Source organism: Phascolarctos cinereus, unplaced genomic scaffold, assembly GCF_003287225.1.
Source record: "Phascolarctos cinereus isolate Bilbo 61053 unplaced genomic scaffold, phaCin_HiC Scaffold_5;HRSCAF=322, whole genome shotgun sequence".
Taxonomy (NCBI): Eukaryota; Metazoa; Chordata; class Mammalia; order Diprotodontia; family Phascolarctidae; genus Phascolarctos; species Phascolarctos cinereus.
Window position 1 is genome coordinate 52,863,623 of NW_027555958.1, and position 27,674 is coordinate 52,891,296.

The 27,674-nt window shown below is 35.0% G+C and overlaps 2 protein-coding genes across 4 annotated transcripts in view; both read right to left on the bottom strand.

The window, feature by feature from the left end:
* Positions 1-4,807, bottom strand: part of SYCP1 (synaptonemal complex protein 1) — a 78,637-nt gene extending 73,830 nt beyond the window's left edge. Inside the window, exons 1-5 of one of the 3 annotated variants that reach the window (XM_021002453.2) lie at positions 4,626-4,807; positions 3,384-3,497; positions 1,244-1,328; positions 1,054-1,097; positions 837-890 (exon numbers count right to left, since the gene is read on the bottom strand). In XM_021002453.2, coding sequence (XP_020858112.1) covers positions 837-890; positions 1,054-1,097; positions 1,244-1,328; positions 3,384-3,491 — 291 coding nt within the window. In that variant the 5' untranslated portion in view covers positions 3,492-3,497; positions 4,626-4,807. Of the gene's footprint in view, positions 1-836; positions 891-1,053; positions 1,098-1,243; positions 1,329-3,383; positions 3,498-4,386; positions 4,575-4,625 lie in introns of those variants that run through there. The other 2 variants (XM_021002477.2, XM_021002448.2) reach the window with 2 other exon arrangements.
* Positions 4,808-5,471: 664 nt separating this feature from the next.
* LOC110219240 (bile acid receptor-like) lies at positions 5,472-27,295 on the bottom strand. The gene is made up of 12 exons (XM_021002415.2): positions 26,929-27,295; positions 23,280-23,433; positions 21,838-21,964; positions 19,636-19,998; positions 17,772-17,912; positions 13,689-13,831; positions 13,477-13,581; positions 13,249-13,348; positions 11,970-12,107; positions 9,748-9,867; positions 8,069-8,182; positions 5,472-7,458 (listed from the first exon to the last, which is right to left on the bottom strand). Exons 3-12 carry the CDS (start codon positions 21,926-21,928, stop codon positions 7,220-7,222), a joined length of 1,554 nt encoding a protein of 517 aa, XP_020858074.1. The 5' UTR covers positions 21,929-21,964; positions 23,280-23,433; positions 26,929-27,295; the 3' UTR covers positions 5,472-7,219.
* Positions 27,296-27,674: the final 379 nt, after the last annotated feature.

Consider the following 27,674-nt stretch of genomic DNA (forward strand, 5'->3'; position numbering starts at 1 on the left):
TCAGAACCTTAAGCCCTGAGGAAATCTGGTTAATCAAAATGCTTAAAGTAAATTAGATACTAAACAGAATATATAATCTTATAGAAAAACTTTTAAAATATGTTAACAGTAAAAACTGGGAGTTGGAGCAAGGAAAAAGGGATGGAACTATTTAAAGCAAATTATAGTATACAGAGCAGCCAGAAGCAACTGTAAGTTGTTAGCTTCATCAAGATTAGAGTTACATTTGGATTTTTTTCACTTTTTTACAGTCTTTTCTTTCCAAAAGTCTATGGTATATGATTGAATCCAAAAAAGGCACACACACCACCTGCTCCTTTTAACTCTGTATATCATATTATAAAGTATCGTTACTTAAGTTTATTCTATACTTCTTATCAAGTCATTGGTCTCCAAAATTTAATTATCATTAATAAAAATCTCACTTTGTTCTAAAATCATATATACTCCAAAAGAACTTTTTTTAAATGACCCACAGGAATAGGCTAATACAATAATCATCCACAAACCAATAAACTTTCCTTGTAAACATTCAGAAGCTTGATTCTTATTCCTTTCCACATCCTGCATTCATCTGTTCTCTTCTATCCTTAGTGATTGAACTAGATAAAAACAAAACTGTTTCTAAACAGTCACTAAACAAGAATTAGATCCATTTGTACCAAAGAAAAAGAAAGAAAACTAAGATATTCAAACAATCCTAAGAGAGAGAAAATCATTTTTTAAAACATCTTATATTAAAACATTAAGGAAATCAATTGTAAATACCATTAATGCTATTATGAGAAGATATTAAAAATAATAAATAACTTTAATTTAACATAGGAACTCCTGACCTCACACTGAGGGTTCTTTAGTTCTTCCAAGAAATTAGAGCGCTCGGTACCAACCTGAAAAGTGAATAAAAATGTCTTCTGTAAGAAGATCAAAGTTGCTAATAGGAGTCAAATAGTAACAACACTAGTTTAAAAGTAACCCAACATCTCAGGAGTTGATTTTCTTATTTGCAAATAAGCAATTCAACAATGATAATAGCATAGTACAGTAACTGACCTCTTCAATCGTGGGCAAAAAATTAATTTTTTGCAGAACTGTATCTGAAAGATAAAATATTATTGGTATTTAAAGAGCTAAATTTCATATCTGTGTTGCACTTAATAACATGAACAGCTATCAGAATAAGAGATGCTCAACATGTTTGTCTTATTCTTCTAACACTTAAAATTAGCTATATTTCTCCCACCTGAATCGATGTTTCCACTATGTTTAGATGGTTTAGTTATTCCAAAAGGCAAACCAAAATCATCTTCAACACTCTTGTTAAAACTCTGAAAATATAGGCAAAACACTCTTAAGTGCACAACAAAGCCTTAATACTTATATAGTATATATTTATATGTATACTTATATAATTATATATTTATATAATACTTATGTACTTATATAAGTATTATATGAATATATAATACTTATATAAGCATATACCATACTTATATAATTTATACTTATATATTAATACTTATATAAATACATAATATATATAAACCAATACTTCAGTGATATGTTTATCAATGTACGGTACTCCATTTAAGATACAGATTACAACTCATGTCTTCACTAGTTTCTATAGCCAAAAATACTTATAACCTAGTGGCCAATCTTCTGGCAGTGAACCTTTTTTAACTTTGCTATCAGAATGTAAACTCCATGAAGGGGTTGTTTTATTTTTGTCTTTGGATCTCCAACACATACCACAGTCATGTCTGCTGAACTGGATTGGCTTACTTAGTTCTCTGATAAGACACAAATGCCATCACTGGGTTTGTACCTGAAGTATTTCCAGCTTGGTATGACCTCCCAGAATTTGTGGTCCACTGAAATAGCTTTAGAAAATACAGTGTCACCTCTACTTTTCAATGAGACATACAGCATTAGTGAAGATCACAAAATATATTTGACAAAAAGAATAAACATTTACATACTTTCATTATAAATCTAATCTTATTGACTTTAATATTTCAAGTTGACTGTGATTTCATTGGTATGGGTATACTGTCCACTGATGAAGATCATAACTTTATAATTTTATGGATGTTCTTCATTAGTTTCTGTGGCTAAAAAAAACTCATTCTATGGACAACCTGGTGATAAGCCTCTCCAAATTTAGCTATGCTGGTCACAATATCCCTACTGCCCAAATCTAGAGCTACATACTTATGAGCATGAATATGAGAAGGGATGAAACCTATAATTTCATTGATATAAGGAAATCCCAGAGGAAAATTTCTCCAGTGTAGATCTACAACTGCTCTGCAACTTATGGTCCTAGAGAAGCGCCCAGAGTACTAAAAGTTTAAGTGACTTGCCCAGGGTTACAGAACTAGTATTCATTAGAAGTAAAATTTTATCCCAGATCTTCCTGATGCTGAGATAGGTCTGTACCAGACCTCAGAATGGAGAATAGAATTTTTACATGTTTAAAATCCAGTAACTACATAGATCTTTTCTTTTCTTTTCTTTTTTCAGAACAGTGGGGTGGTACAGTGGATAGAGTGCTGGGCCTGGAATCTCTAAGACTCATCTTCATGAGTTCAAATCTGGCCTCTGACATTTACTAGCTGTGTGACCCTGGGCAAGTCACTTAACCCAGTTTGCCTCAATTTTCTCATCTGTAAAATGAGCCGAAGAAGGAAATGGTAAGCCTCTCCAGTATTTTTGCCAAGAAAACCCCAAATGGGGTCACATGGACTAAAAAATAACTCAATACCAACAAAGCATATAGATGCTACATACAAAGATTGTAAAGGCTATCATTCAAGAAACGTGTGATCTAGAAAAGCATGTAGGCAGTTATGAACCAACAACAGAAGACAAGCCAAGCTCCTAGGATTTATGGAGGAGATACAGTTCAATCAAAGTAGTAAATCAATTTCTTGTAATGTGTTTAAACTGGTATATCAATAGTGATAAGATTTCCAGGGCTTTATAAGCGGCAATATTTTATTTGATTCATTCAGAAGTTAAACGTATTGTAGTAGCAAATAGAATTTACTAGTTAGTATAAAATCTACATTTATTAAATGTCCAGTATGTATACAGGGCTTCATATAGATAGACAGACAGATAGATAGATAGATAGATAGATAGATAGATAGATAGATAGATAGATAGATAGATAGATAGATAGGTGCTAAGAACATTGGGAGAAATGAATGTTGGATTCACAAAATGTTTTTCCTCATACCAGGATATAGTGTTCAAAGCCTTCCATTCTTAAGGGGGAAAAAAATTTAGGTAAATATCACTACTGAGAACAACACATACTAGATTTCATTATTCTACAGGCAGGAATATAAAATCCATAGTATCGCATTCATATTTACCTTGAAAAAATTAGTGTCTCCTCCTACAGTCTGAGGTTTAACTGCTGACACTTGACTGCTACTTAGTCTTGGTGGTAAAAACAATTTAAATGGCTTTTCCTTTTCCATTTCCTTCTAATCAGAAAACATCAGTTACAATGAAAATGTTGTACTTTGTTTCTGACAATACACAATTTACTCTCCATAAGAAAATAAAGAATGTTTGTGGAATGAATTCCCTCTTAAATTCCCAGGAAAAGAGCCAGGAGTACAGTACAAATGCTCCAGTACTTGCTTGGTAAAGTGAGTTGACTATTTACCAAACACTAAATTGGTAGCTATCTAGCAAATGAAAATATAGCAAAAATCACAGGATCCTAGCCCTTGAAATAGCTAATTTTCTCCTATAGTTTTTGAAATATATCCAAATTTACAAAATGTTTGCTGGTTTGTTGTTTTAAGTGAAAATGTGATCACATGGCGTGAAATTCTTACAAATTCAAACACGTGCCTCCCTCTCTTTCCCCGAAAATTTCAGAGATACAGATAATGCTAAACAACAGATTGTACTTCCAAACAAACTCATCAGAAGTATAGAAGAAAAACTCTGACTTAGCTTTAATTGAGTGGAATTAAGCTTGAGGAAAAATAATCGTAAAATAGGCATTCTACCAAACATCATCTCCCTTGACATGTTTCCAAAGTAGCTTTCGTCGTCTTGGGAGAATCATTGCCTCAAAGTCTAGAATCATAATCCCAAAGAGCTGTGGTCAAATTTTTAAGCATCAACGTTTTGTTCCTGAAGCATCTGATGTGCCTTGGAGCACTGAGCACAGTGCCTGGCACACAGTAGGCGATTAATAAATGTTTATTGCTCGAAGCCCTGGGTGAAGAGGAATTAAGAGCCAGGACTTGCCCAACTTCGGAGGCAAGTCGTTAACAGAAAGGCCTGGGGATCTGGAAATCAGAGCACCCGGGTTAAAATCCCAGCCATAATTCAAATACAAGCCATACCACTTGCTACCTGTGGGATCACGGCGCTGGGCCTCAGTTTCCTCATTTGTAACATGGTAGGGGTTGGCGAGTGCGGTTTAGGCCTAAGATCCTTTCCCTTCCTTAATCTAGTCTTCTACTAAAATCTCCGCACCCAACTCCCTATTATGCCCCTTAGGAAAAAAGAACTTGCGAGGATCAAAGCGAGGGGGAAGGGGGGAGGGGCCAGCGGGAATCTCCCTGTACCACGAGAGGGGTCTGAAGACTTACCGTGGATTTGGTGCCCACTGGTGAGCCCGTCTCGACGTGAGCAATCAGGGGGCAGAAAAAGAACAAAAGGCCGCCGCCGCCTCAACAGCGCTTCAGAAAAGGCGGGAGCGCCTCGAGCCAGGACGACCGTTACACGCTCCCAACTGCCACCGAGTGCGGAGGAGGGGCGGGGTAACCGATAAAACTGACGTAGGGAGCCACGTCTCGCGAGACATGCGAGGAAGGGGTTGGGGGGGAAATTGGTCAGGCCTTGAAGGTCACGTGCTAACTCGGGCAATGCTGGTTGGTTCCCTCCTCACATTCCCTCAGGCTGGAGCTAGACTAGTAGCCTCGTGCTACCCCGAGGAACGTTGTTTAATGATAATAATAGCACTTATATAGCGCTTTATGGTTTGAAAGGCGTGTTGCACATGCGTCACATAAAAAAATTTTATGTCTATGAAAAATGCGACTTTGCATTATGTTCTTCTCTTCATATTGGCTCTTTATCGAAGTTTCACCGCATGTTATTCCTGGGAATGATGATTATCCTTTTCCCACTAATTTTCAGTGTTCGATGTTTATGTATACCCAGTCTTGGCAAGTATTACTACCACAGTAGAACACACTGGTTCCCAAGGCCACAGGCCTCCTAATTTTCTCAAAATTTAACAACACATTTGTAAAAATATCTTGTGCTTTGAGAACAATATTACTTTTGCAAAAGATGTAAAAAGCATACAAAAATATTAGCTATAAGGATTAAAAATAGAATTTGACTACATTTTCCCACTACATGTTAAAATTTTCAAGGAGATGTTTTATAAAGTTTCAATATTTTTACATCATTCACAAAAACTCTCCCAATTGGATTTGTAATAGATCACTTCCTTTACTGAAATGAGTTGGTGTTAATGTACATAGGATAGTACAATAAAAAAGTCAAAATACAGCACAAAAATGTGATCAAAATCTAGCATATTTTGCCACTTTATCAAAAATAGCAAACCCTAAAAATGTATTACAGAGATAAGCTATTATTTTTTAATTAAAAGCTTTGGAGAAGAAAAATAAGGGAAAAATTAAAGTAAATATATCTTTAATGAAAAGGTAAGATGTAAACTAATGAAGGTAGAGGGAGGACAAATGGAATGTCCCTACCACCTATTTCCTCTTTCATCACTTACAAAGTATTGTAATAGGAATATATTTTAAATTGAACAGGTATTATCTTATTCAATTCATCATTAAAAGCTGAACTATATTAATCGTGTTGTGAAATTACTGCCACAAACTCCCTGACAGTACATTATAAGACAGAGTGTTAAAAGGTTATCTCACTAGATGTATTATGAGTGAACCATTTAAACTCTATCAACCCTAGTCTCTTTATCTGTAAAATGAGGATTATAATACCTGTTGTATCTGCTTCACTGGGTTATTGTGAGCATCAAATGAGATCATAGATGTAATATGCTTTGCATACCTGAGAGGTACTATATAATAAATATCAGCTATGAACCTCTCTAAGTCTGTTTTTTCATCTTTAAGATGATGACAAACACATCAATGTGAGCTTTTCTCTAACTACAGCTATTTGTATCAGCTAATCTTTTTTCTTACTCATCTTGTCTAGAATTAAGGACATGTTCACTTGTCAATTTAATGGCAACGGAAAGTGAGAGGCTTCATAGTGAATATTGTAGTCCAGGGCAGTCCTTAACTTCCCTCAGCTGAGCATTAATTCCATAAAAAGAACCAATCAGCAACAGTATTATATAAGGACTTTCTTGCCTCCAGCCAGGATGGTCTTAGATGTCCCTCCACTGATGTTATTAACTGTTCTACAAAATAAGACAAGCACTGAGGCGCTTTTTTTTGCCAAAATATTGGGGTTTTCACACACTAATCCTATTAATGTTAATTCATTCATCCTCTGTGTCAAAATCGTTTTAAATGTTGAAGTACATAAAAAAGGAGAAAGCAGAACCAGGAAAATAATACATAATGACTAAATTAATGTAAATAATAACAAAACTAAAAAACAATCATTGTCATGATCTATCTTGCTCTTGGAAAACAGATAATGAAATACACCTCCTCTTCACTCAGTCAGCCAGTCAAGCAGCCAGGCACCTTGCTAATGATCAGGGATAGACCATCCCTGTCTTTTGCTCAGTGTCATAGGGGAGACAATGTGCAAACAGCTATGTATAAACAGGATATATAAAGGATAAATTGAAGATAATCTCAGAGGGAAAGCACTAAGATTAGGAGGACTGAGAAAGGTTTCTTGTAGAAGGTGAAATTTTATCTGATATTTAAGGAAACCAGGGAAGCTGGAAGGTAGAGATGAGGAAGGAGAAAAGCAGGGGGATTACAGACACAAAATAACAGCCAAAAGTCCAAATTGGCAGTGTCTATTTTCTGTTACAAGGTAGGTTCATGGGGAGAACAGAAGGGGGAAGGAGTGGTTAAAGGGAAATGACTGTACTGTAAAAACACAAGGCACAAAATAAAACATTTTAAAAATAAAATAAATGAACAGTTTATGTTTCAAGAAATTTAAGAAAAAAACAAGGTGATGGTGGAATCTCAGCAATATTAGTAGCTATTCAGTGCATATCCCAAATCTGACAGAGTAAACTATTAAGTTTGGGGTCCTTGGATTTCCAGGTGATCAAAACTTCTGAATGGTTGTGATTCAGTGTTCTGAGCTCAGTAAGTCTTCCTATGAGACGAGCAAAATGTTGAGGATCTTCAGGATGATGTATTTTTGAATATTTATATAAAATTCCCAAAAGTGGTTCCTGTAGTTTTTCCACATGTTGCTTATTTTTAAGCAGTGGACGATCTGAAAAACAATACCATAATTATCTTAATATTTTCTGCTAAAACACAAAGAATAAGAATGAAGTCTAGTCTTTAAAAGAAATTATATTTCTAAGAAATAAGTCACACAATAATTGTGTGTGCAAGTATCTATCCAAAACACAAAATCAGCACAAGATGAGCAAAAAATCTTTGGGTAGTGGAGGGGGAAGTATCTGAACCTGGGGATTCATCTCTATGAAGAACTCCCTCTACTGATGCAGACTGGGGGTTATGTCTTGCCTGTCTATGGTCATACAACTAGTATAGGTCAGAAGCAGAATTTGAATCCATGTCGTCCTGAGTCTAAGACTATTAAGGCACACTGTATCTCTCTTAATGTAATTGCAATCCACCAATTGTATATGCTTCAATTTCCAAGTTAATAAGTATTTGGAATGTATTCTTTACTAATCTTTCATAACTGGGGCAACTATGTAGCACAGTGAATAGAGAACCAGCTCATGAGTCAGGGGTCCTGAGTTCAAATTTGGCCTCAGAAACTTGACATTTACTAGCTGTGTGACCAAGGGCAAGTTACTTAACCCCAATTGCTTCACCAAAAAAAAAAAATCTTTCATAATTGATTTTACCTGAAAAAAACACAGTTGTTGCTGCAAGCAGAGCATACTCAGTTTCAGTAACATTAAGTTCTCCCATGCTTCTGTAGAAGTAAAAGAGTGCAGTAATAAAATCTTCAGTGATGCCTTTAAAAAAGCAAAAATAAAAACATTTCAATAAAAACTCAGCGCTGAATCAGACATTGCAATTGCCATTTACCAAAACAATTCAAGAATAACAGAATCTTAGAATCAGAAGGCACTTCAGAAACCATCTAGTTCACCCCATTCTTGAATAAGAATCCTCTTTACAATATACCTGCATACCTCTTCTGTTTTTGAATAATCAATAGATTTTTATTAAGTGCCTTCTATGTGCCAGGCACTGTGCTAAGCACTATACTAATAACTCCAAGTAGAAGAAAGTTTTTCCTTATATTCTAAATCTTCCTGTTTGCTACTTCTATTAATCATTCCTTTTTCTGCTCTCTATAGCCAAGCAGAACAAGCCTAGCCCCTCTTCTGTATAATCGTACTTCAAATCCTTAAAGGAAGTTACCGAGTCCCCTTGTGTTTTTCTCCTCCCCCCCTTCCTCAAACCAGTATTCCTACAGCATGTTCTCAATCACCATTCTGATTGGCCTCTTCTGCACACGTGCCAGCTTATCAATGGCCTGCCTACGTTATGTCCCACTCAGAAGTGAACACAAAGTGCCAGATGGGAAAAGGACAAGACACCTTGTCCCGTATACGACACCTTTCTTAAGGTAGTGCAGGGCTGCATAAGGCAGCCTAAGATTGGGCTCGCCCTCACCCGAGGTCTTTATGCGAAGGCTGGATGATCCTTTGATAGTACATCATAAAGAGAATTCTTTTTCGGGTGAAGATTGGGGTGCAGGACCTCTAAAGGTCCCTTCAAATTTGATATTTTATGATTCTGTGCATTAGGGTTTTTTTGGTTGCCTTATCATACTGCTGATTCATAAACAGCTTGCAGACCATGAAATCCCAAAGATTTTTTCCCAGATAAACTGTCTTCCATCTAAATCTCCTCCATTTTAAACTTAAATGAAGGGTTTTTTTTGTACCTACATGTAAGATAAAATGTATCCCTATTAAATTTCATCTTAATAGATTTGGCCCACTATTCCAGCCTGTCAAGATGGTTTTGATCATAGGTTATACCTGGTTTTTTTTTTGTTTGTTTGTTTTGTTTTGTTTTTAAGGCAATTGGGGTTAAGTGACTTGCCCAGGGTCACACAGCTAGTAAGTGTCAAGTGTTTGGTCTCTGAGGCCGGATTTGAACTCAGGTCCTCTTGACTTCAGGGCCAGTGATCTATCCACTGTGTCACCTAGCTGCCCCTTGTTTTGATCACAGGATGACAGATCAGGGATTTGGAACTAGAAGGTACTTTAGAAATCATCTAGTCCAACCTTCTTTTACAGATGAAGAAAATGAGGTCCAGAGAGGTCAAGTTACTTGCCCAATGATAGAATGGTAATAAATGGTGGATCTAAGATTTGATCCCTGATTTATTAACTCAAAATCCTGACTTGTTATACAACATATTAGTTATCCCTCTTGGCTTTTATGTCCTACAAATGTGATAAGCACAAGATCTCTGCCCAAATCTAAGTCACTTGATAAAAATATCAAACAGAAAAGAACTATTTCTTCCAATGTCAGTCAAGATTTATAATACTCATGTTACCAGATGTAGTAGTAGAAGTTGGACTCTCTTCATTGTGAGGCATTTCCATAGAATAAATAATACTTTGATCAGCATTCTGACTGTGATAATCTAGTGAATGATCAGAAAACCTTACAGCATCTGATAAGAGAAGAAAACAGAAGCGTTGGGTTTTTTTAATTTGTTATTCAGGCAATTCTGTTCTGTCTTTTTCATAGCCAAATAACCAAAATAGCATATTTGTTGGGTGTGGCCATATCCACAAGAGATGGTCTTTCCAGCATATAACACAATATCAAGAACATAGTAAGGCTTAATAATTACTTGTTGATTATTATTTTTGTTTAATTAAAATGTGAATAAAGATCAAGCATTGTTTAATGAATTCTATTCAAATAGCAAACAGAGAGCAATTCTTCAAAGGTTCTCTATGATGCTTAAAGTGCAAAATGATTTCCTTAAAAGTCATTTAAAATTACACAGTTTCAAATGTATTGGGAAGTAGTTTTTAAGCAACTGGTATAGAATAGGTGGCTCGCTTTTCTGCTAATCAATGGTAAAAGAAAAACATTTGCAGTAAGTAAAAGTACTTGATTGCCACAATTTATGGCTAAATTTAACAGTATCTATCAACATTAGAGTTGTTGTCAATTTATAGCAGTCAATCAACAAGCATTTTTTAATCACTTACTATGTTCAGGCACTGAGCTAGACACTGGGGATAAAAACAAAGAATGAAACAAGGGAGCTTACACTGTAATGGGGGGGACAAGTATATTTATGTATTGTTTATACCCATGTGTGAATAAAAATATAAAAAATACAAAGAAATCAAATATAAAGCAATTATGGGAATCAAGAAAGATTGTAAAGGGTGGTAAATGAGCTGTGTCTTTAAGGAAGAAAGGACTCTCTGAGCCAGAGGTGAAGAAAGAATCCATTCAGGTATGGGAGATGGCCAATGAAAAGGCACTAAGACGGCAGATGGAGTGTGGTGTGTAAGGAACAGAAAGAAGGGCAGTTTGATCTCCGGGTGCAGAAGCAGAATAATGTATAATAAGGCTGAAAAAGGAGGTTGGAGTAAAGTTGTCAAGGTTCTTAAAAGCTAATCACAGGAGTTGATAGTTTAGCCATTAGGGTTCACTGAGAACAGAAGTTAGATCTGTGCTTAAAGTAAATCTCCTTGGTAGATTTGTGGAGCATGGACAACACTGGGGCTAGACTTGAGAAACTAAGAAGGATTAAGAGGCTGCTCCAATAATTGATTAGTGATGATGAAGGTATAACTAAGGTTGTACCTGTGTGAGCACAGAGAAGTCAGATGGGAAAAATGTTATGGAGACAGAAATGGCAAAATTTGGCAACTGATTGTATACATGGGATGAAGGAGAGTAAGAAGTTGAAGGAAAAGCTGAGATAATGGACCTGGGAGACCAAAAGAATGGTAGTATCTTTAATAACAATGATAACTAACATTTACATAACACTTTAGGGCTTATAAAGCACTTTACATTTATTATCTCATTTGTTCCTCACAACAATCCTGAGGGCTAGGTGCTATTATTAATTCCATTTTACAAATAGGGAAACTAAGGTTAAGAAGAGTTAAGATTTAAACCCAAAGTCACACAAGTTCAACAGAAATAGGGAAGTTTGAAAGAGGAGTAGTCTTGGGTGGGATAATAAGTTCTATTTTGGACATTTTGAGCTTGAAATGTTTCCTAGAATCCAGTTTAAAATGTCCGATAAGCAATTGATACAGGATTGAAGCTTGGGAGGAAACACATGGGGCAGGGTACATATATACATACATACATACATACATACATACATACATACATACATACATACATACATGTATATATGTATTTGTATGTGTATATATAATTATAGACACTGTATATATAATTATACAGACTGTATATAGAGATAGATTATATTATAGATATAAATATATCTATATATAATTATAAATATAGACATATATCTAAAAGTTGACAACTCAGATGTATAGATATATAGACACCAGGAGACCGTAAAGAAGGAAGAGAAGAGGGTTCAGGATAGAGCCTTGGAGAACATTCACAGCTGAATGATGAGCCTGCAAAGTAGAGAAAGAAGGATAGTAAAACATGAAGCAAGAGAACTAAGAAGAAATAAAGGGAGGGAAGAGAATGTAGAAGGAGGTCAATAGTGTCAAATACAGAAGAGGTCAAGAAGAAGGAAGCCCAAGAAAAGATTACCATATTTACTTCCACTGGCTGATGAAAGACATTCATTAACTTTCTGATTATAGATTTGAGCTGAACGAAGGAACATTGCTTCAACTGTTGACCCCTTGAGCAACGCAATCTGATCCTCACTGGCCAAACTTTCAAATCCTGTAAGAAAAGATATTTATAATTATTAAGAAAAAATTTTCAACTATGAATTGAATTCTATTAAACAAACAATAACACTGTGTAACTCCAAAGGTGAATAAGACACTTTTATTCAAATTTTTGGATTAAAAATGTTTTTGTTAATGCTGCCTGATTAACAAGGCTTTACTATGACAAATACTAAGTAATATGGATAATGGAACTGCAAGGTTCTTATTTTGCAATGTATTGACTGGTTGAGTTTTTTCTTTTTATCCATTTAATTAGTAGCCTGATTTTCTATTATTGTAGATTTTTCCCTTTATTTACTTCAGTTAATCTACAAAAATAAATCAAACACACATATAAAAAAGCCAAATGAGTTGTTTGACCAACTTGATTATCAAGTTTATCAAATCACTCAAAGAACAATTTTAACTGATAATTTTTACTGCCTTGATCAAATAAATCAGTCAAAATATTTTGGAGAAGACTTAGTATAGTGGAAAGCATCCTGAATTTGGAGTCAGGCCATCTGGGTTTGAATTTCTACTTAGCCATGTTGCTAGGAGGGAAATCACTTACTCTCAGTTTGTCAATGTATTGCAGTGGAAAGCATACTGGATCTGAAGTCAAATGACCTGAGTTTGAATACTGGTTTTGCCATTCATTATCTGTATTACCTTAGGCAAGTCACTCTACCTATTGGGAACTTAGTCTCCTCAATTTTTTTTTTGGCTAGGCAATGGGGTTTCCTCGATTATTAAAAGGGGGGATGACTTCTATGACTTCTAAGGTCCATTCTTGTTCTAAATCTATGATCCTATAACTCAGAGCTTCATTTTCATCAGCTCCAAAACTAGGGTAACAATACCTACTTCACGTGATTATTGGAAGGAAGATACTTTGCAGACCTTAAAATGCTACATAAATGTGAGTTTTGTTATCATATTGACATATATGTAAAAATAGCATGAATTTTGTAGGTATATTAATTTTAAATGACTTTAGCTTCAGGCTTTTCCCCCCAACTTTGAAATTTTTAATGATTAGAACTGAAGGTTTTCTTTCTATTTAAATTCCTCTACTCTCCTTAAAATGAGGGAATAAAATGAATCTGCTGAGTTCAGTGACTTTTTAAAAAGTCTTCAAGGAAAACTACCTGGAAGTCTCTTTGTAAAATCCACCAACACCTGAACGTGAAGCACTGCTGTCTCTGAAAGCCGCAAGAAACTTTCCTCAGGATTTGCATATTCCTGGAGCTAGCACACATAGAAATAGAATTAATGAAAATTAACTTTATAAAAAATAATTGTCAAGATTTTACATTATTATTATTGTGATGATATTGCTGATTACTCATTATTTCTTGTAAATAATGCCCACATACTAAGTTCTTTGCTTCCTCTAGTGGAATTGTATATCTTTGATGAGCAGCCACAATGTGATCAATGAGCTGATGTTCCACTGGAGTTAGTTCTACTCTCTCCTGTAGCTTTAAAAAAATATAAGAAGGGAAAAAAAAAACATGTGTATAGTTTATGCCAAAAACAATTAAAGAAGCAGACAATTAATTTAGTTAATGAGGAGTAAAGTGCTTACCACTTTTCTAGATCTAGTTGTAGATGACACATGCTTATTGTCTATTCCTTCTTCTTCTACTTTAATGTTACAAAAAAAGCTATTCTTCTGCTTAATGTTTTTTCGAAGTCGTTTGGATTTACACTGTACTTCCGTTAGCAAACCTGTAATGTTTCAAAATTCATATTTATAATGTGGACATGGGCCTTTGTTGAGGATGCAAAAATACCTGCAGAGGATGCCAGTTTTGCCCCTTCCTCCTCCATTGTTTCTAGTGTACTTTTTGATGCTTATTGGAGAGGTAAGGCATCTATCCCATCACCAAGATGGGACAGAACTCAGAAAAATAAATGCAAAGAGATGAGTTTATTCCCAATTGGAAAAACTCAACAGGAGGTATGGACTATAATGGTGTAGGTTGGAGGGTGATGGTGCACAGCCTCTACCAAAAGGCATGAATGGGATCAATGGAAATTTAAATTTTGTTTCCCCAACTCAGCTAGAAATTAACCTTTTGAGAAGTTTAGTACTGGAAGTGGTTAGAGCTGCCATTTCTTTTATACAGCATGTGGACTGCAATGGCTCTCCAACAACAGATGGACAAATGTGTTGACCTCCATGGCGCCTTACAGATACAGGGTACTTCAAAATTCTTAATTGATTGATTGACCAACCCAAAATGTGTTGACCTGGGAGCTCTTATTCAAAAAGTGTGCTGACAATTCCTTGAAGAAGCAACATCAGTGGTGACTAACAAAAGTAGAAAACATGTTTGGCAACTACACAGATGGAATGTGATAGCAGGAATAAGGGAAAGTAATCACAACAGATGCAAATACAGAGCAAAACAGCAGGGACAGGATAGCAAAGAAGTTGTTAGAACATAGTGACAGGCTACTAGAGGTAGAGACATGGAACAATGAGGCACAGAGCCACAATGTAGAGAAATACCCCAAGACCTTAACCTTCACTGAAACTGTGGATCACATAAACTGTGTAGGTCCTGAAGAAATGGGAAACCTTCCAAAGGGGTGGACTGATGGACTCTTGAGCAAGCCCAAGTTCTTTAGCTCTTTTGGGGGGTCCTCAACCCCAGAGCAACACATTCTAAGTCCAGAGCAACTGTATAAGCACCTATGAAAGGTAAGGTTCACTGGAGGGGAAAATTTCTTTGATTGTCTATGAATTTTGTAAATAGTCCTTTTTGTATTTTTTTTTGTCATTTGTTAGGAAACTTTCCTATGTCCCATGGTTAGCCTGGTGCTAGTAAAGGAACTGGAGATATATAGACAAAAAAACTAAGAAAGCCAAATGTTGATGTTTCCAGCGAAAACCCTGTGTGTGTGTATAGAAGGTAGAAAAGAAGATAAGAAGCCTCCAAGATTGAACTTGGTCTATATAAGCACAGACCTTCAGATCTAGGCTACAGGTTATATATAAAATTATTCCTAGAAATTCAAGTAATAATACTACAGTACTATATATATATATATATATATATATATATATATATATATATATATATATATATATATATATATATACATATATACACACACACATAAATGCGTATGTATACATCTATGAATCAATATCCTTTAAAAAATTTCTTGTGTATCAGTAATACATACATCCATTAGGTTTATTATTTTTCTGTTCTTTCTCTTCTGTTCTATCATGATTCATCTAGTCCTATTCTGTTGTGAACCATGAATTCAACCTAGTGATTCATAGGAACTTGTCTCTTCCAACTAGAAATTCTAACTATTCTAATCTCAGACACACTAATTCTAGGTTGGTAGCAACATACTTTGCTAATTGATTTCTAAGGATAGACAATGTGTACAATAGTCAAATAATCTTATCTATGTGTGAGGGTAAAACTTGGCTTTATGTCACAGTGTCATGAGGGTATCTCATGAAGATGAAAATGAGCAAAGTCTCTTTTTGTCTTTACAAACAGGAAAGGACATCAAACATTGTTTTGTTAAGTAGGAAATTTTCATATTTAGCTGGTTAGGCTTAATTTTATTTTTTACCTAAATAGGGCCTCTATTTGAACTGAACAAGTCCAACACAAATGAAGAAGGGCATTATCCTACTGTTAATATTTACTTTTAGGTATTAAAGTCATTCAAAAACATTTCACCTATACTTAGCACATGCAGAACAATGTGCTAGATGCTATGTTGTTATTTTCTGTGCTTAGCTCCTTCTTTTCTTCTTAATCATGGCATGGAGGTAGCTCTCAGTTCTGAGAAGCTGAGCTAACAGAGCACAAACTATGATAGATCTTATCATGCTGGAAAAGCTTTGAATAGAGGCTGTTACCTGAGGACCAGTCTAGCTACATGCAGAGAGCTTCATCCCTATGTTAAACATTAATTTTTCAGCTATGACAACTCTTAAAATTGTAGAAGGGTTATAATCGTCCTGGAATTAAAGACTTCTTAAGGTTGGAGGGAGACAGTGTGCTACAGTGGAAAGAGCCCAGAATTTGGAATCAGAGAACCTAAGTTTGAATCCAGCTTCCATCACTTACTTAACCCGAGTGACCTTGGGCAAGCAATTGCTTAGGATTACAGTTTCCCCTTCTATCAAATGAAAGGGCTGGACTCAATGACTGCTAAGGTTCTATGATCCTATGCTGGGAGAAAAAAAATAGAAAATAGCCTTTGGCCTCAAACAGTGTATCTTCTCAGCCAAGAGACACAGTCTGCAAAAATATATTCTAGGTAAATTTTCGAAAGGCACTTGAAAAAGCAATATGCTAGAAGTAAAAATGGAAATATTTCCAAATGAGTATGTAAGTTCTAAAAGGATGTACAGAGAGAGTCATTCTAATCAGGTAAAATTAATCAGGAAAAGCTTCTTAGAAAAAGTGAGTTTAAAGCCAGAATTTTAATGGTGTGAGGTTTGCTAGTGAACAAATCGAAAGTTTTACAAGTGAGGGAAATGTGCCAGGTCAAAAGGAAGGGGATAAGTAAATTGTATGGGGGTGGTGTGGAGCAATAGGATTGGTGAATCAGAGAAGCCTAATGGAGAACTAATGGGAAACCTGGAAAGTCAAGCTTCCACGTGTGAATTCCACATCATGGGCAACAAGGACACATTCTGCTTTCTTTAGCAGAATAGGAGAGTGACATAATGAAAACAGTCTTTGTGGGAAATTATTTTAGCAGCTATAACTGGCACAAATTAAAAGGAGAGCAGAAGGAAGCAATAAGATCAGCTAGGAGGCTGAGATGAGGGGAGTTCAGACTAGTGTGGAAGCTGGAAATAAACAAGGAATGGACAGTTCTGGGAGATGTTATATAAAATGAATTGACAGGATGTGACAAGGTGTGAGAGGTTAAAGGAAGATAAGAGTTGGTAATTATCCTCCAAGACCATGATCCTGCTGGGGAAGTTGATTAGCTTGGGTTTTATACACTAAGTTTCATGTGTCAGCAGAACCTCTAAATGAAGCTGTCCTCTTAGTGTCTCTAGATGCAGAAATGAAAAAAGAAAATAATTATTTTAAAATCACTCATTCTAGATGTACTGATTTAACATTAAGGAAACTAAGGTCAATACAGGTATGATTGAATAAAGAAAAAAGATTAAAAGAAAATTCACATGGATGTGGGGTGTTTGTGTAAAAGCTAGTTACTGTAGATGGCAAAAACCATTCATTCCCCAAATTTGGGATTTAACCGTTAATTTTAGTAGTTGCTAAAAAACTAATATAAGTTCTGCCAACACAAAAATAAAGAATCTACAAATTGGACAATGGCATTTAGTTCTCAATATGAGAAAAATAGTCATAAAAAATATGGTCAGGACAGCTAGGTGGTTCAGTGGATAGAGCACTGGCCCTGGAGTCAGGAGGACCTGAGTTCAAATCTGGCCTCAGACACTTACTAGCCATGTGACCCTTGAGCAAGTTACTTAACCCCAATCAAGAAGAAGAAGAAGAAGGAGGAGGAGGAGGAGGAGGAGGAAGAGAAGGAGGAGGAGGAGATGACAATGATGACAAAGAGGAAGAGGAGGAGGAGGAGGAGAAAGAGAAGAATATAGTAGAAGAGAAAGTGTCAAAATAGAAACCGAGAATAGGCCACTTACATTCTGCCAACATGCCCATTGCCTTACACTTTTTCAAACGGCACTCTTGGCATTTTCTACGCATATACATGTCCATTTCACAGTGCCCACCATTCTTGCACCTGTATACTGCATTTTTGGTGATGCTGCGACGGAAAAAACCTAAAAGATATTTCAAAAGAACCTCATTTTTATTTCACCACTGAATATTTGTGACCAATTAGTATCATGTTTAATATTAATATTTGAGAAATAGAATGGATTGATAAGAGGCCTAAGAAATATTAGGGCCTCAACCAAGTCCCACCTCTGACATGTACTGACTTTATAATCCTGGGTTAAGTCATTTAGCTTTTTTGTGTTCCTCCTTCCCCAAACCAGACAACTCTCTTAAGACTGTCAACTGTAGAGTATTTGCCTGTATGCATTGGTAGAAGGCGTTTCCTCTCCTGGAGCTCCCCGACACTTTTGAAATCTCAGGTCCAGACCCCAAAACCTAGTATCCTTTTATCAAAAGGTTAAATAATAGAATCGACTAGATGATTTTCATTCATAGAAAATGGGGAAGTGGCATCCCTCCTATGAATGTTTTTATTTATCTTAAAACTGAATTTTCTTAGTCCTCTTCTGCATGAAAAAACCTATTGAATCCAAAATGGTGCTGTCCCATACATTGGTCATATTTGGCAATTAATATTAAATACTTTTAGCAGATAGATGATCCAGTGGATAGAGCACTGGGCCTGAAGTCAAAGACCCATTTTCCTGAGTTCACATCTGGTCTCAGACACTTACTAGCTGTGTAACCCTGGGCAAGTCACCTAACCCTGTTTGCCTCAGTTTCCTCATCTGTAAAATGAGCTGGAGAAGGAAACGGCAAACCACCCCAACATCTCTGCCAAAAAACCCCAAACAGGGTCACGAAGAGTTGAACATGACTGAAAAACAACTGAACAACAACTTTCAGCAGCTAAAATCAAACCTTTTTTTTGCCATGGTGATTAGCATCACTTAAATCAGTGTTGGGATGTGTTGCTGTTTTTTATAAGGTTCCTTAGAGCATCCATTTTGCGTAGAGCATTTCCAGGAATGGCCAGTGCATCAAGTCAAGCACTGTATAACTCATCTGTAGTTTTAGTGAGTTGTACTGAGGTTCTGAGCATATAAATGTTTGGCCTTACAGAGGGCTGATGCGTCAGAGGCAGGAGCTGAATGCAGTTTTTCCTGATTCCCCATGGAGCACTCTACCTATTTATACCACATCACCTCCTATGGACAGTAAATACTTATTTAGTACCAACTTCATCAGTTCAAGGTTTTGTTCATTTGGAAATAAAAACAAAGCAATGAAGAGAGGTTTTACAAGCTCAAAAAGCTTATCTGGGTAATTTTTCATACTTTTAAAATTCTGGTTTCAATTTATCATATTCACTTTCAGCCTCTTTCAGGCCTCTGATCAGCTTCATAGAAACTTAAATTTGGAAAGGATTTTAGAATTTCTTTTGTCCAAACTCCCACCCAATACGGTAATCATTCAATCCAACATGAAGAGGTATACTAGCTAAACCAGTGTAAGATGACAGAAAGCAGTTTCTATTATAACCTCAGGCTCAAGTAAACGGGAATTTATTGTTTAAATATTGAATAGTTTATTTAAATGTTAAATTTCTGGTTCAAAAGAAATGAGAAACTGGATCTCCCTTCCTCACATTTGATTCTTTTCAATGCCATAGATTTGATCACATGTTTCCCTATTACTGTCACCTATTAATCTCACCTTTAATAACTGTTAAATGTACCTAATAACTAATGCCCACTTAAAAAGGAAAAAATGGTCATGTTAGTTTGCATGCATAGAGCTGCAGTTTTTTCTAATTTTTCTTACCTTTACAACCTTCACAGGTAAGTGCATTATAATGATATCCTGAAGCTTTATCACCACAAACTACACATAGTTCCTCTTGTCCTTTAATTCTCACAGAAGAATGATTTAGTTTAGATCTTTTTATTCCTGGATATCCATCCTCAGCATCATCAGTAACCATACAAGTGGCCTTATTTAATTCGCTGGTGCTGAGTATGTATTGCCCATCATTATACTGTGAATCCAGACTGTATGTACTGTAGTGACTGTGAGAAGGTGGAGATTGTAAAGCCGGAGAAAACTGGACAGCTGAATATTGACAGTAAGGTGCCACTTGGTAATCAGTGTCCTGAAGCTGATAATTGATCTGTTCTGGCATTACATCTACATTTCATAAAAATAACAACAAAAAAGAATAATTACATATAAGAATTCAAAGAATTACTTTAAATTAAAAATTTAAATTTAAAGCTGCTTATAAATTCTAAAGTGTCTGCCATCAATCATTGTTAGTAGTAAATATCTAACCCATTTCTAGAGGTAAACCTCTGTTCAGCTCAGTCATCCCCTGAACCAAGAATGTATATTTCCCTTTCCTCTCTTCTGTATTTCCCTTCATAGCCCACTGAAATTGTTTAAGAAGACTGTGGCCAGGGTAGTGGAAAGCAGAACTGAAACATTATCACTATAATTTGTCTTTTAAACAATGCTTTTTGTCTAAGTTTCTTGGATACTTCAAAGAAGATTTTTGGGTTGGATTTCACCCTACTTGTTAGTCCCCTTTTGCTCCTCAAATTATCTTGTATTTACCTATCTGTGTACATGTTGTAACCCCTCAGTAGCATGTAAACTCCTTTAATATCAAGTCTGTTTCTGTCTTTATAACCCCAGGGCCGACTGCAGTGCCTTACAAAAAGCAGGCATTTAATAGATAACCACTGGAGTTTTGAGAGCCAGGAAGAGAGTGACATGATCAGACCTGAGTTTTAGGTAGATCCCTTTGGCCCCTGAGCAAAGACTGGAGTGGGGAGAGGCATGGAGAGCAACTAGGAAGCTGTTCCAATGGTCCAGAAGTGAGGCGTGATTAGTATTTGCAACAGGACAGAGCTGCGCAAGTAAAGGGAAGAGGATATACGAGAGAAATCTTGCGCAGGTAGATATGATAAGACTTGGCAACAACTGAATGAATATGGTAGAAGAGAAAGAATGAGGAGTCATGTAATACATGCTAAGACTGAGAGCCTGAGGACTGGGAGGATGGCGGTGTCCTCAACAATAACAAGGAAGTTCAGAAGAAGGGAATGTTGGAGGAGGAGAACAATATTAGTAAAAGTACTATAGGTGCAAGAGGTGCTCAGGCAATATTGCTGACCGACAGATATCTAGGGAAATTTTATTAAGGTACCCCATGTAAGTGATAAGGATACATCCGTTTTGAATAAATGACAAAAATCTGACTTTTTATTTCCTCTAGAACAAGGCTGGGGAACCTGGGGACTCGAGGCCACAAGTGGCTTTCTAGGTACTTAACGGGCGTTTTGACTGAGTCCAAGTTTTATAGAACAAATCCTTTTATTAAGGATAAATAATCCATATGGGACCTCAAGGCCGCAAGTTCCCCATCCCTGCTCTAGAAGCTTACGTTGCCCTGACACGAGCATTGGATTTAATTCTTTGATTTAGGATTGTGGAAATCAGATTTAATACTCTGACTAAAAACTAACACTATCTGTAGTCTTCTGGCAGGTTTTGACAAGTGAAATGTATATATAGTATTATATACCATTGTGACTTGTATGCCATAGTAAGAAATCATTCAGTCTCTTGTATTCTCTTTTCTCACATATATTTCCTTTATTATATCAAGACTAATATATTCTGTTTAGTTCAACAAGTATTTTTGATTACCTACTGTCAATTTCATTTACTAAAAAGCTTTATTTTCAAGAGCAGGTACTCAATTAAAATTATTCCTAATTTTTATATTTATCTACAATATGTTCTAAATGTTATACATTTTCCTTATTAGACTTGAGTTATCATATCTACATATTTGCTTATTTTGGCATACTTGTAAGTTTCTTGCAGGCAAGAATTTGGTGTTTGGGGTATATATGTTAATTTCCAAAGAAGTTTTTATACCTTATATATATATATATTTTTTTTTCTATAGGGTATAAAGGTTTTGTTTAATTTTTACTATTGGGAACTTTTGTTACATACCATAATACTGTGTAGGTTCAGCAACACAGTACCCATCTGATACTGTCACATAAGTATCTGCCATATTCTGGTCCAACTCCCACTGCTTCATTCACTTCAGTAAATGATGGGCTTTTAAAAATAAAGCCTAAGGGAAACAAATTCTTTGTAAATTATTTCAAAGTATGATTTTGAAATCCAATAGTAATTTATAAAAGAAAGATGATCCTTTCAAGAGATTGAAGTAAAGAATTTAGCTTAAGAGGACAGAATACTGAGTCAGTGAAGAAATATCTCTACATGTTTTTGGTAGAAAGGTCTTGGCAATAACCAAGTCAATTGAAAATGAATTCTATCAGTTTCTCAACATTCTGTTCTTTGAACTGAATTTTATAAATGTTAATATCAATTCATGATATTTTCTGATAGTTTTAGCATGTAACTCTGATTTTTAAAATAAGATAATTCATGGAAGACAATTAGAAATACAGCTGGAAAAATTTAGAGTTGGATGACATAATTTTAGGCAGCAGTCTTTATCTTCCAATTGTTTTATAATTTATATTGTAAAGCTTTGAAATATCTGTGATTTCATCAGTTTGGGAATTTCCACTACTAATATATAAAAAATGAGGTTATTGGATTGTATGGTCTTAAAGCCCTCTTTCAGCTCCAAACCCCTTTATTACAATCTTTCCACATTTCATGAGTTTCTATGACTTAAAAATTCATATCCTGATGGTCAGCCATCTGCTAATGATCCTACATTCAAAGGCTTTCCAGTTTGTTAAGACCTATCTGAGCCTGACCTTTACTAACACAGCTTTTCAAAACCCGTGGTTACCTTCTCAGGATGAGGCATTAAATTTGGGTTGGGCTTTTTGGGGATGAAGTTATAGATTTGTTGCTGTTGTGTCATTTCAGTGGTGTCTGACTCTTCATGACCCCATCTGAAGTTTTCTTAGCAAGGATGCTGGAGTGATTTGCCATTTCCTTCTCCAAGTCATTTTACAGATGGGGAAACTGAGGCAAACAGGATTAAGTGACTTGCCCAGGGTCACCCAGATGGTAAGTGTCTGAGGCCAGATTTGAATTCAGAAAAATGAGTCTTCCTGACTCCAGGCCTAGCACTCTATCCTCTGCACCATGTGGCTACCCAAGTTATAGATATTTACTGATTAGTTCTCGGAATACTCTGAATTGGTAACTATCTAAAGAAAAGTTTCATGTTGCCCAAATAATGATTACATGGCATTTTAAGTGCTTCTACTCATAACACCTTTAAAATACATGAATTGCTAGGACAGGAAGTAACAAAAATTTAAAACTAGAACTGATGCAGGGTAAAATGAGTAGAATCAAGAGAATAACACATGACAGCAATAACGTAAATGAAAAGATCATTTAAAGGAAGTTGAATTCTGAGTAATGGGAAAATTGGTGAAGGTCCTAATGAAACATACCTGCTCCCTCATGGCAAAGAGGCAAGGAACTGCTAGGATAGAATATCGTGTGTAGTGTCAGACTAGGTTTCCATACTCCATGGTTTTGCTTTATTATTTCTCTTTGTCACAAATGGAGCTTCAATTTGGAGAAATGAGGTGGTGTAAAGATGTGCTGTAAAGACAAAAATATCAATAAAATGGGGAGAGGGGGTTAAGGCTGCCTTTAAGGGAAAACAAACTTCTTGACTACCAAGGAGGGAATTTTAAGAACAATGGAAACTTCAAGAACAATCAATCATGAGAGCAAGACAAAACTTTGAATCATATTCTGAGAAGAAATAACTGGGAGTGAAATAATCATCTGATTCAGTGGTATAATATTTGAGAAAGAGTATAGTGCCCATTACATTACAGTACCCTTACGCCTGTTATTTCAAGCTCTAATACAAGCAAGATCCTCTTGGAACTATTCCTAGGAGTTCCTTGAAAGAATATGATCCTAGCAGATATGATTGCCCTATTATCTCCATACTCTAGCCCATAAAATGATAAATAACTCAGAAGGTCTTAATCTCCAAAAAAATGTCAAAAAACTTGGACTTTCTACCCTACATGAACACATTGAGTGGTTAGTTTTTAAATGATATGGGGCATTTCTGCTGTCAGTTATCTTCATTCAAATTACATATTTTTCAGTTGTTAAAGTTATAACAGCATTTCATCATTTTCATCACTTAAGGATAATGACTAGTCCATGTGCATAAAGGATAAGGCAAAATGAAATGATTTTTTTAAAAATCCTGTGATCAGGTTACTCTAACAAATTAATTTCCACAAACAGATTAATTTCCATGAACACAATGATTATAGTGTAATCATTTGCTTTGCATTGTTACTCATTAGACATGTACAGAAATGAAAATATGTTTCTATTAGGATTATTCAGGTAGTAAGGCATACTAATCTTTAGTTCCTTCATCATCCATCAAATCCTAGGTCCTTGTTAAAACAGCTGAACCTTCCTATCCTACTTAGAGTAAGTTAAGATTTAATGGATGGAAACACAATAGCAGTCATTATAAAAGGATTTCAGATGAGGCAAAAATACCAAAAAAAAAAAAAAGTGATGCCTGAAGTAAATCATCAACTTCTTTCTCCACATCTTTAATATGATTGTTTTCTCAGAAACCAACAATTCAATCAATGTCAATAGCAGAGTCAGTCACCACACACTTTATTCAATCACTTGTTAATCTCAACAGTCTTTTGGTTTCCTACAATAAAGGAACTTGGATATATGTGTGGGATTTTTGGCAACCATTCTGTTAGAGGTTAGACTGCTCTTTAGCTACCATCCATTGAGTCTCAATACAATTTCAGATATGAGGTGAGAAATTAAAACATTTCAGCAACTAAAATTAGATGTGAAACCTAAAGAACTTACTTTTAGATTACCTCATTTTATTTTTTTCAAACAAAGTATCACTAGTGTCCACTTAGGCTCTGTCTATACAATGGCAGCCATCCAAACAATACTGAAATTTCCTGAATGTTTGATGCTGTACAGGCAGCATTACCTGAGTGAGAATTTACTTTAGCAATACTGCAAATGAAACCTGATGAAGCAATTTTTAAATATGAATGACAGTTTGCTTTTTCTTGACCAGCAATTTAAACACTATGTGTTTATAATAATTTATACAATAATGCCATTTTTAGAGTCTATGCCACGGGGCTATAACAGGTGACATTATAACAAGATATTTTCAGTACATCTGGCAGACATCCTTAGACAATGTCCACAATAGACCTATGTATTATATCAAATCATGGACAAATATGCCAGGTTCTAACAGAGTGGCTTCAGTGTTCAAAATCAGGCACATAGGCGTTGTTTTCTGTTTGACAAATCTTTTTACTCCAATTTTTTCTTCAAACCTTTGTTGTACATTACAAGGAGATTAATCATATGTGTGCACATGTGTTTATGTTTAACTGTAGCACATAAAAACAGGAATAAAGTATTAAATCATCAGGTTAAAGTTTGAAAATATTTTGGAAAATGATTAATAATGTGGATAGAGCAATGTAATTAAAAACTTTCTAACTTGGCAAGTAAAGTGGAAAGTTACAATGGGCCTGGAATGCTACTGTTTTATTATCATTCCCAGTAAATATTTGCTTAAAACAGAAGCCATTTAGTTAACAAGGGTCCTCTTATCGGTGGGATCAATTTGGCATGGACAAAGTCTACATATTTTTTCTTCAGTAAATGTCTTTTTTTTTTAACTGGAGCTATATCATACATGTGTGTGTCTTAATTTTAGTACATTTTCAATTGTTACTATTTTTTAAATATTTAGATTTTGTTTACCTAACCCTAAATTCAGTTGTCTTAAAATACGTCCATATGTGTAAAAGAAAGTCATTATATAATGATTCATGATTTTTAAATGGATATATTAGTTATATTATAAATCATAAAGCAAAATGAAAATGCCTGAGTTAATACCTCTGAAGCTTATGAAAAAAATCAATTAAACAAAAAAGTTGTCAAAATGAAAGTATTTCACTAGAAAACAGTTTTGTTTTCACTTTTGCTACTTCTAACTAGAGATGACAATCCTAAATGAAAACTTAGTTTTAAATTTTACTTTTGCCATGCTAAGGTTTCTAAAGCCCAAATCCTTTTTAATAATCTATTAGATTTATAAGAAGTAAAGAGGATTTCTTTTGGAAACGTGAATTGATAATTTTTAATTCTATCTAGTTTTTGCAACCTTCAGTTATATGAAAATTTTTCTATTGCTTTCTGCCTTAAATGCTTTAAAAATATATAAAGGATAGTTTAATTAGCAGAGACATTTGTTCAAATAATTTTCACAGCTTAAAAAGGATAGAGCAAAACGTTAAAGGGTTAAAACTTTAAGACCAATTTGAAAATTATTTTAAAACTGAAAAATAAGATACTTTAAGTCAAATATGTAGAAGTAGACTATAAGCAATTTTCCCTTCTATTTCTACTCTATTTAGGTTCATTTTCATACTTGTAGAACAATAATCTCTGCAATATAGACTTGCTTCTCTTAAAGATGCCTTTTTTTAAAACTATATTTAAAATCTTTGAATATATGTATAAAGATTACGGCAATTGCTTCAAAAAAGAAAACCATGGGTTTCCTGGAGTTTGTAAATATTTTAATTAAGGATTTTTGCATATTCATTCATTATAATAAAGAATTGTTTTAAGTAGTTCACTAACATGTTGAGTGTCACATTGTCTCCTATAATTCCAAAATTCTATTATATTCCAAGTCATCTTGAGTCCCAGCATAGTACATATCTTGGAATTCTAGAGGAGACAATTGTTAATAGTCCCCTGTGTTTATATTTCTTACCTTTATGAAGAAATATATTCTTTTGAAGAATTAGTACATTTTTTAAAAAATATATTTGTTTATATAATAAAAATTAAATTAATAAAAGTGGAAACTTCAAGTCTAAAAAGGTATCAGCTTTTCACTTACGTTCTCTAGCTTAACTTACAGTTTGAAGCAAATAACAAACACGTGGCATTACAAATAGATAAATAGCGTGCAATCTAAAGTGAGACAATGTGGAATTATAAAATTCATAGTTCTTTTGAATGCATAAATAAAATACTCACAGATGGAAGACCAAACTACAGTCTGTCCTCTTCCACAAAGAGTGAAGTACGTTATGATTCACCAATTACTTCAACTCCCTGAAATCCAGCTGGAGCAAATTGGGCCTTTCGCCTATTTATCAGGGTTTAGGTTTTCTTTCTTTCTTCCTTTTTCTTTTTTTTCTTCTTTTTTTTTTCATATACTTAGGCTCCAGACATTCTACAGAGCAATGCTTCTGCTCTATCTGAGAGACAAACTTCCCACACAGTCCTCCTTAGGGTCAAAACAAGGGCAACTACAAGCTGACATAAATCAAATAATAACTGGATCATCAGGGATAGAGGCCTTTGGGACCTTCACGTCACACTTTCCCAGAGTTCTCTATTATTTACTTAATAAATATTTTGTTTTCTTTATAGACTTTGACGTTCTCCCATGTGGGTTGCAAAACACTGGTATCTCTGCTCACTAATAGGTAATGTACACAGTAAAAACTTATTAATTCAGAATCTACAAATTAAGGATTTCTGATATTCAACCCAAATTTTATCTTCATGGTATCTAAGATGAAAGTATTTACTAAGTAAATTAGTATAAACAAGATTTCAGGGCTCCTGTTTAAGTGATGTTTAGGATTTCAGCAGCTTAGTTGTTCATAATTGGATATATCTATTCATTAAAGCAGCCCAGGGCCAACTTGCACTTCTTTACTGTATGTAAATGTATTTCTTTAAATAGTCTACAATTCAAACTTTTCAAGAATTCA

What these genes read in the sequence shown, in the direction of transcription:
- LOC110219240 (XM_021002415.2), bottom strand. Translation starts at nt 21,928, where the DNA reads ATGAAGCAGTGGGAGTTGGACCAGAATATGGCAGATACTTATGTGACA. An exon ending in CAACTAGATCTAGAAAAGTG is followed by an intron (nt 13,582 to 13,688) that starts GTAAGCACTTTA and finishes ATTTTTTTAAAG; the next exon opens with CTACAGGAGAGAGTAGAACT. An exon ending in AACTTCTACTACTACATCTG is followed by an intron (nt 8,183 to 9,747) that starts GTAACATGAGTA and finishes GCTTTTTTAAAG; the next exon opens with GCATCACTGAAGATTTTATT.